Source organism: Astatotilapia calliptera, chromosome 5 (assembly GCF_900246225.1).
Source record: "Astatotilapia calliptera chromosome 5, fAstCal1.2, whole genome shotgun sequence".
Taxonomy (NCBI): domain Eukaryota; kingdom Metazoa; phylum Chordata; class Actinopteri; order Cichliformes; family Cichlidae; genus Astatotilapia; species Astatotilapia calliptera.
Genome location: NC_039306.1, coordinates 22841472 through 22850943, shown reverse-complemented (window position 1 = coordinate 22850943; position 9472 = coordinate 22841472). Strand labels below are relative to the sequence as shown.

At 40.5% G+C, this 9472-nt stretch overlaps 1 protein-coding gene across 1 annotated transcript; it reads left to right on the top strand.

The window, feature by feature from the left end:
* The first annotated feature begins 3551 nt into the window (after positions 1-3551).
* On the top strand, positions 3552-9145 carry prph (peripherin). The gene is made up of 9 exons (XM_026168200.1): positions 3552-4203; positions 5592-5652; positions 5959-6054; positions 6741-6905; positions 6990-7115; positions 7241-7461; positions 7625-7671; positions 8197-8270; positions 8403-9145. The coding sequence occupies exons 1-9, from the start codon at positions 3587-3589 to the stop codon at positions 8472-8474; spliced, it is 1479 nt and encodes a 492-aa protein (XP_026023985.1). The 5' UTR covers positions 3552-3586; the 3' UTR covers positions 8475-9145.
* Positions 9146-9472: the final 327 nt, after the last annotated feature.

The window sequence follows — 9472 nt, the reverse complement described above, 5'->3', positions numbered from 1 at the left end:
TGTCCCAAAGCAAGATACATTTGGTGCTGTCACCCAGCTCCACTGAAAGATTCAGGAGGTCCAATATCATTTTTTCTTTGTTAGATTAATGGCCTCAAACTTTTATTCCGGACAGTGAAACCAGAGATGAGTCAGTGAGGTGACGCCACCCAGGCAGCCAAACGGCTCTGATTAATTTAACACACTCTTTATTGCTCACCACTCCCTAGCAACAGATCTAGAAATGGATGTAGTTTCCTTCATCCATCCTCAGCACAGCAAAATCTTCTACAAGAAGGACATGATGATAAGCACTGCTGCAGCCCACCACATCCAGCAGTTTAATGGGAAATATTAATGGAAAATATTTTTCACACTGTTTTGCATTCATAACAACATGTTCAGCATCCATTATGTTATCCTAAACAACACAGTATTACCACATCTTATTTTATTCAGAACTGCTTGAACCTTTTCTAATGCTTTTTTGTACCTTTTAACAGTCCAAACATTCATGCCTGCTTTAAAGTTACAGTGTGTGAAATTGAACCACTAGATGTCAGTAGACTGCAGATTGCAGTCAACTGAATTCTATATTTTTGGAAGAGGCTGCAAAACATTGTGAAAGGAGTCAGTGTAGTTCACTTCCATGTGATGACAGTAATAGTGAAGTGAGTTGTTTAGGATGTGCGTAAAGTTTCTGTCATTAAGCGCTACTTTTCCTGCTGTTAACTTGTTAATGTTAGCCATTGTTAGCTAAACTTTCTATGAAGTAGAGCTAACATTGTTGGACTTAGCAAATAAATTCTCACATAATATCAAAATGTAATCATACTGTATTTAGAATTGAGCAATCAGGGACACTCGACCCAAACACTGGCTGGCATAACATTAACAGATTAATGTTTCCAGAAACCAACACCTGTTCCTATGTATTTTTAATGGATCGGTTCATAAGAATGCATCACTCCGATCAACGTATATGTATGAGTACAACAACAACTTTCTGTTTAATAACCTAAAAAACGAACTAAACCTTTAACTACTGACTAACCAGTTGTGAAGGCATTTGATATTATCAGATTCTTCACACAACTACATTTTTCACTTCTTAAACCTACACATGTATCTCGATTTGTATGAAAGTTCTTCACATTTTGATTTTTGCCACCCTGAAACTTCCAAAAGTGTTACCATATTTGATTTGGGACATTTCTAAGTCAGATATTGCTTGTAACACGACCACTCTGAGGGAGAATGAGCTCAACAGAATCATCCAGAAATTCTGACTTTTTCCTGTGCAAAATATAAAAGTTAAAAGTGAAATTAAAATGACAAAATGACAAAAAAAAATGCGTATTTGTAAATGTTTCTATAAGTTAGGTTTTTATGCTGTAGTGCTCTGTGCTGCTATCACTGATCACTGCTGTTCAACTTTGATCTGATATCTAATCCCAGACCACACCCAATACATGAACTCCCTTCACCCCGATAATGAAATCTCAGCACAGTATATTTACTCCCTATTTTTCCACATGAGTGTGATATCTGCTTTCATTTGAAACACGATGCACACACTGAGTTCAGCAGGTTGAAATGGGAAAAGATATTCTATCCTGACAGTGTCAAAGAAGAAGCATTGAGGGCATGCCCCCTCGGGAATACTCAGAGAACCAGAAGGATCAATGCTAATGGCAGCATCTGGCTGGTGGTTAGTATTATTGATACAGTCGCCCTCAAAAATCACTGACTATGATGTTTTTTTAAATGTGGGCATAAGTGCATGTGCCTCACATAAACACAGTTAAAGCTAGTGTAAAAATGCAGGTAGTCTCAGGATGGATAAGAAACTTTGACAGAAGCCATTCTGGCTGGTTGGAGCAGAATCTGGAAACAATAGAAAGTGAGATGAGCTCTGTGCAAATAGGGGGAGGGAAAGAAGAAAGCATTACTGATCATACAGCAGGTTGATTAGATTACAGAGCCAAGGATAACAGGCCATTTGTTACACAGAGAGCCAGGCCTCGGCAGTAGCTGCAGATCTGAAGTGCAGAGCAAAACTGAGTGCGTTTGTGTGAGTGTGAATGAAAGATGTAAAAAAAAAGAGATTAGACTAATTACACTACAGGGTGCTGCAGATGATCCTTCAGGAAGAGGAAACCCAAATTTAAATCTAATCAGAAAATACTGAGTTTGAATAAAGGCTGTTGACTTATTTGTAATGGCGTGTGGGTATATGTGTTAGAAGGAGGAAATAACATGATAGACTGTGTCACATGTGTGTTGTAACATATGTAATCACTTGAATGGCTATGATTCTATCAGAGGTATTGAGCATCACCGGAGACACAAAGAGTGCCACACCCAGTCGACACAGAGCATGCTCTGTATTACATCAACTTTATGCTGGACTGTCTGCAGACCTCGCTTAAAATTGCTTTACACAAACAGGCACATACAGAGACTGCTGAGAGATCTGAAGGCATTACCTCAAATCTTCTTTTAATGCTTAATATTTACGCCAGACTGAGTCATACTTTTTATAGTTGTTGCAGTGCCATGTGCTTATCATGTAATCCTCAATTATAACTTAGATTTCACAGTTTGAGCTAATATTCTTAAATGGCACAGTGGGATATCATGACTTTTTAGTTTGCAACCTTGCAATTACACTTTATACTTGCAACACATATTTGTTCTATTGTAGCTTATTTTTGTGTCTGCACCTGGAGGAAAAACAGCAAATGTAAAGAGAAGAATTCTGGGAAGCTGCACTTTATTGGCTTGGTGCATTAGAGTATAATAGAAATCATTTGTTCTTGGTAAATCACAGACTCTGTGAGCTTGCTGTAACAAAAGTCACTGTATGTCACCTGTTCCATCTGCAAGACCAGTGTTTCCATGAACTTACAATCCAGAGATACAAAAATCCAGATTTTTCTGACATACTCAAACAGGGATTACTGGGTTTAGTGCATTTCAAATGGATAGCATAACTGCAGAGTCATGGCTCTGTCCCAGACGCCCAGAATATCAATAAAGTATCCCATTACTATAAAAGGAGAGAGAGACAAAGAGGAGAGAGGCAGGGAGACAAATGGAAAGGAAAGAATCAGATCAATGTACCTATGTGATTCAATTAAGAATAGAATTTCACATTTTCTTATACTGAGAACCAGGTAACAAAATCCTCAGCTGGCACTGTTACTGGCAAGATATAAGAAATTAAAACTGACAGAGAAAACACGAGTTCAAGATGTCAGCGAGTGCAAAAATCAGAGAGGGGAGGAGGGCAGGAGTGAGGAGACCTTAGTTTTTAAAGTAGTGTTGTGGAAGCTGCTGTGGCTCTCTGCCAAATGCTCTGGTTAAAAGGATGGTACCGTCGAAACAGAGAGCAAGGCAGAGGATTGGTGACAGCACAGAAAGAGGCAGTCTTTCTGTGCTGGGCTCTGAAGGGTAGGGAGTGGTCAAAGCTGGTGTGCTGATAACTGATTGAGTAAGGAAGGCTTCATGTGGGTGGGGTGAGGAAAATGAGTGAGGGGGGAGGTGTGATGCTCATAGGGCAACTAGCCTGAGTGCATAAAAACCCTCAGATCTCTTCAGTCTGATGTCCTGTTGCTTTACAAGCTTCTTGAAGCCTACATCACTCCATCTATCCTCAGCGGCAGAGAGCAGAACCAGCCCAACCATGAGCCACTCTTCAGTGCATACCTCCTACAGGCGCACCTTTGGAAGCCCACACTCCATGTCCTCTTACACCCCCGTGTCCTCTCGAATGCCTGTTTCTGCGGGACGCTACATGCGTTCGATGTCACCTGTGGTGACATCCCGATCCACCACCTTCCACCAACAGCGTTCCCGCCCTAGCCCCCAGCCCCCTCGCCTCTCCTATGACAAGGTGGACTTCACTCTGGCTGAAGCCATCAACCAGGAGTTCCTCACCACCCGCAGCAATGAGAAGGCCGAGCTGCAGGAGCTCAACGACCGCTTTGCCAGCTTCATTGAGAAGGTGCGATACCTGGAACAGCAGAATGGTGCATTGCAGCAGGAGCTCAACCAGTTCAAGGGCCAGCAGCAGCACGGGCAGCCCAACCGTGCATCTGAGCTCTTCCAGGAGGAGCTGAGGGAGCTGCGGCGCCAGATGGATGCTATTGGTAAAGAGAGGGACCAATACCAGCTGGAGAGGGATAACCTGGCAGAAGACTTGGCCCTACTCAAGCAAAGGTTGGTACCAAGGTGACAGACAGACAGACAGACAGATAGATAGATAGATAGATAGATAGATAGATAGATAGATAGATAGATAGATAGATAGATAGATAGATAGATAGATAGATAGATAGATAGATAGATAGATAGATAGATAGATAGATAGATAGATAGATAGATAGATAGATAGATAGATAGGATTATCTAGTTTTCTTTCCTCCCATTTTAAGCGAAAAGGAGACAGAGAATCTGCTGTGCTGCTACTTGACTCGTGTAAAGGGTGAGGTTGGGCGTGGCACAAAAGCAGCAGCATGACACAGAGGACACAGGAGGCTGCATCGTATCATATCTGCAATTCATATTTGGTTATATATAAATGTCTTGAAAGACTGAGTAACTAAAAGTAAGGTGAAAATGTCTATTAACAAAAGCAAAGAGATCAAAGGGGAAAAAAAATCTGTGACACTGTGATTGATGCCAAATAATGTCAAGTTTTCTTGAATGCCAAATCTGTACAGTGCTTTACAAATGCACATTAGAATTCATGCAGACAGGGAGACAAGAAGAGGGAGGAGAAGGATGGAGAAATCGGACACAGGGAGGGGCTGGTGAGGACCAGCGAGGAAAGAGAGAGGGGAAATGGGACCAGAGGAAGAGAGGCTGGGTGTCAGGCGTGGTGAGGATAGCGTCAGGAAAAATCAATGTGACTCAATGACTCCATTAGGTGTATTTTCAGTGTCCCTCTGTGTGCTGAGGGGACGGTGCCAGAGACCCCATTAGGACAAAAGACCCTGTGTAACACGACATGAATTAAAGATGAGGGAGCAGGACCCACTAATCTACTTTATGTCCAGCCCGGGTAAGACCTCTGTCTGACATAATAGATGGGCCTGCCTTCACCTGCACTTCCAGACACTAACAGCCCAGAAGAACTTAGCAGAAGCAAACTTAGATGTTCTGCATTTAGGTCAAGGACTATAGAACTTTAACATACGTTCGACAAGAAATCCAATGAATAAGCAGAAACCTATAATTCATTTAAATGTTTTCTGATATCACGCAAATTCTACTCTTTAATGTTTTATCACAGTAAACTAGCTTCACTAGTGTAATGATTTAAAAAATATGTTAAAAAATTATAAGTGTGTGTGTGCATAACCCTTCTGAGTGCATGACCTTATTGAACTGCAGAGATGCCACATTAGCCAAGAGGAAGAGCAGCTGATCCCAGTGGGCGCACTCCCAAAAATCCTTTTTACAACACAACAAATTAACAAATTGATCCAGAAAGCTTTTTGCCAGCTGATGCCCTCCTGCAACCTTTGACTCAGACAGTATTCTTGGGGGGGGGAATTGTCCACCTGTCATCGATCATTACTGAAAATATTGCATTTTGTTCTTAGGTTGGATGAAGAAGCCCAGAAGAGGGCAGATGCTGAGAATAACCTAACTGCCTTCCGCAAGGTAAACAACAGGCTCAGTGGACTGTGACTGATTATAGTGTCCCCTTTCAGGTCACAATGGACAAGCTTTGTTCCACCTCCCATACTTATGTAATACTGCCACAGTAACATTACAGGGCAGATTCCTAAAATGGCATTGATCCACACCAGTGCACACAGGAGCCTGTGTACATTTTTTAGTTAATGCATGTTTTTATATAAAAATTGTATCCTCTCAGGGTGCAGATGTTTGTACAATTGAAACACACATACAGTGAATGTTTTCTATTGCATTTTATTTATGTCTGTCATTGCCATTGTTTTATAGGATGTGGATGATGCCACACTGTCTCGTCTGGAGTTGGAGAGGAAGATTGAGTCTCTGATGGATGAGATTGAATTCCTAAAGAAAATCCACGATGAGGTATGGGGTCCTATCACAGCACCCCACTTCTCTCTATTTGTAAAAATGTGAACCCTCTTTCTTTCAGGGTTCACTTATCAAAGTACAGAATATTTTCTGGAGATCTAAAATTGTAACATTCTTTCCAAATAAGTAATTCCTCTGTGATTGAATGTCATTTAAATCATTTAATCTGATTATGATGATTTAATTTGCATTTAAATCATCATAATCAGATTAAATGACTTAAGTGAATATAACACTAAACAATTCAATTCAATTTTATTTCTATAGCTCCAACTCACAACATTAGATGCCTCAAGGCATTTGAAGGTAGAGACCCTATAATAATACAGAGAAAACCCAACAATCAAACGACCCCCTTTGAGCAAGCGCTTGGCGACAGTAGGGAGGAAAAACTCCCTTTTTACAGGAAAGAAACCTCTGAAAGAAGCAGATTCAATGAGGGGCAGCCATATGCTATGACCGGCAAATACACTCCAGGATTGGATATGCAAGGATTTGTGAGAGACGTTCCTGTTAGTGTTGAGAGTTAAGAGTTAGCCATTATCGGTGAGACCCGGCCTCCGGTGTGGTATTAATGGAGGGTTACACAGATGTTTCTCACTGAGGAAAAGAATTTGAAAAGCATCTTTGCAGAAGGAAAACTGTTTTCACAATTTTTATGTGCTTCTATTCGTCATCAGGAAATCCAGGATGTACAAGTGAGCGTCCAAACCCAGCAGCTGAAGATGGAGGTGGACAGCAGCTCCAGGCCTGATCTAACTGGTGCTCTGAGGGAAATCAGAGCCCAATATGAAACCATTGCCTTAAAGAATATGCAAGAATCTGAGGAATGGTACAAGTCCAAGGTAGGCAGAGAGAAAGACACATGGGCCATACACAAGTATATAAGTATTTTTTTGTGTGTGTACTTCATCTTTTGCTTTTTTCAGTTTGTTGATCTGACTGAGTCTGCAAAGCGCAACAATGATGCACTGAGGCAGGCCAAGCAGGAGGCTAACGAGTCCAGGAGGCAGATTCAGTCTCTTAACTGTGAAATTGATGCACTGAAGAACACGGTAAGCTGGAGTACCAGATGGCATTAATCTATCATAATGTACTATACACAAGTATCAGCAGTCGAGATGTTTTTGGATGGACGTCTAAAGTATGATGTCCAAATGTGGGTTTTTTGTTTTCTCAGAACGAAGCTCTGCTGAGGCAGATGCGTGAAATGGAGGATCAATTTGGCAATGAGGCAGCCAACTACCAAGATAATATAGGCAGGCTGGAGGATGAGATCCGCCACCTGAAGGAAGAAATGGCTCGCCACCTTCGCGAGTACCAGGATCTCCTCAATGTCAAGATGGCTCTGGACATTGAGATTGCCACTTACCGCAAACTGCTGGAGGGGGAGGAGAGCAGGTGAGCGAGAACATGCTGCGTCCATGTCTTCATTAGTAACAACATGGTCAGTATCATCTGTTTCTTCAAAGCTTAGCCCCAGATAATGGTACAACTCAAGTGCAACAAAACAATTAGCTTTTTATTACACGTTGTAACACCATCATGTTATTTTTCTGTTTAGGATTTCTGTTCCCATCCTCAATATTGGCATGAGCAATCACCTTGGAGGTAAGCTACAGTTGTTGGGGGATTTTTTCACAGTCAAATATTAGATTAAATTCTCTCACATCTTTCCATTAAAGCTGTAACCATTTGATTACTCTTCACTTTCTTCAGCATTGTAAGAATTCCCATTTTGTTTCTGACCTGCTCTCTTTGGCTTAGTCACTGGCACAAATTGTAATGAAATAAAAATGTGTTGTGACTTCTTTTATCACAGAAAACATTTTCCAAAAGAAAAGCTCATCTTTTTACTGATTATTCTAACAGGAGAGGCTCATGCCGGGTGCAGATGTAAAAGTAATCTAGGATTCTCATTTAAAACAATGGGTTCTTTTACTTCTAGGATTAAGGGGGCCTAGAATCCCAGAACTTTGCCTCTTATCACTGTCCAGTAATAAACTCTTTTAGTCATTCATCAAGATGATTCAACTTTTCTAATAAATCTCTCAAAAGTAAAACTCATCTTTTCGTGAGTGCACATATATCTAAATGTTGAAATCTAAGCAGCATTTTAATGGAACCTTTTTGCAGACTATGAAAAAGCTCCGGATAGCATGGGCAAGAGGACTGTCGTGATAAAGACAGTGGAGACTAGAGATGGAGAGGTAAGGCAATTTATAGAAAAATGTTGCTTACCAAAGATCACAACACTGATCACTGGCAAGTAACACAACGACAATATTAGTATGCATCGCATAGAAAAGTTATACTAACCTGGATATTATGTTCCTCTTTAGGTGCTGAAGGAATCCAGGAGGGAGAAAGATAGAGATTCTGGTGCAATTGACAAGGATGACAGGGATGAGTAGACAGAAACTCATTACATAATATGAAGGCCAGTGCCATGATAGAAACAAAACTGAAAATGTTGATGAAAAATAGAAAAACAAACTCCGATCTGTAGTTCTCGTTCTCACTAGTTACGAGTTTCACTGTTTAGCAAATTGTCTCTCAGCATAGGTGCAACCATGGATGAATTCCTTTAGACAGTGTCAATCTGGTGCTATTTAAACCACCCAAATTTTTGCTAAACACTTTTGCTTTCTGTAGCAGTAAAACCCCTTTATAAACAAACCGCAGAGGCCTTGGTTTACAGTGCAATCCTAAGATGATCTCACATTTGTAGCAGAGTATTAAACCACACCCTAAACTACATCATTTATGTACAGCATTTTAGTTGTTTGTGTTGTATAAATCTCTCTCTATATATATGAATGCCTTACTAACAAACTGCTTGACACTGCCCTTTGGCCAACAAACCTTAAAAACCGACTGAGAACAAATCAAGATGTCTGCATTTGTTTTAGAAGCTTTGCTGTCCTCTTACTGTGCAAATCACCATTGACCAAATACATGGATTATTAGTAAATACAATAGGAAATTCTGACAGTGAAAATATGAATTTTGCTTTGCAATGCTGGCACTGAGGAAAAAATATGTATGTGAGAATAAAAGTCATCCGTGAAAATAAACGCCATCCATGCAAATCAGTGTTGTTGTTGTGTGTCTCTCCATAACCTGCATTTTGCAATTTTCATGTGTGAAGTGGGTTGCATAATAAAATTAGAGGATAGATGCAAACTATCGATCCTATTACGCTACTAGTTCCGATACCAATATTTAGCATCCATGATATCGATATGTGGATCGATCTGGCTACTTTTAGTATGTACGTGAATCGGGTAGTAAGAGAGCTGAGGTGTAGTTGGGAGCAAGACCACAAAGGTATTAGTCAATGACAGCTTAAAATAAATTCTAATAGTTTAGTTTATGCAACTCTTAGCATTTTTGCACACGGTCATATCCA

What these genes read in the sequence shown, in the direction of transcription:
- prph (XM_026168200.1), top strand. Translation starts at nt 3,587, where the DNA reads ATGTCCTGTTGCTTTACAAGCTTCTTGAAGCCTACATCACTCCATCTA. An exon ending in ACCTAACTGCCTTCCGCAAG is followed by an intron (nt 5,653 to 5,958) that starts GTAAACAACAGG and finishes ATTGTTTTATAG; the next exon opens with GATGTGGATGATGCCACACT. An exon ending in CATGAGCAATCACCTTGGAG is followed by an intron (nt 7,672 to 8,196) that starts GTAAGCTACAGT and finishes ACCTTTTTGCAG; the next exon opens with ACTATGAAAAAGCTCCGGAT.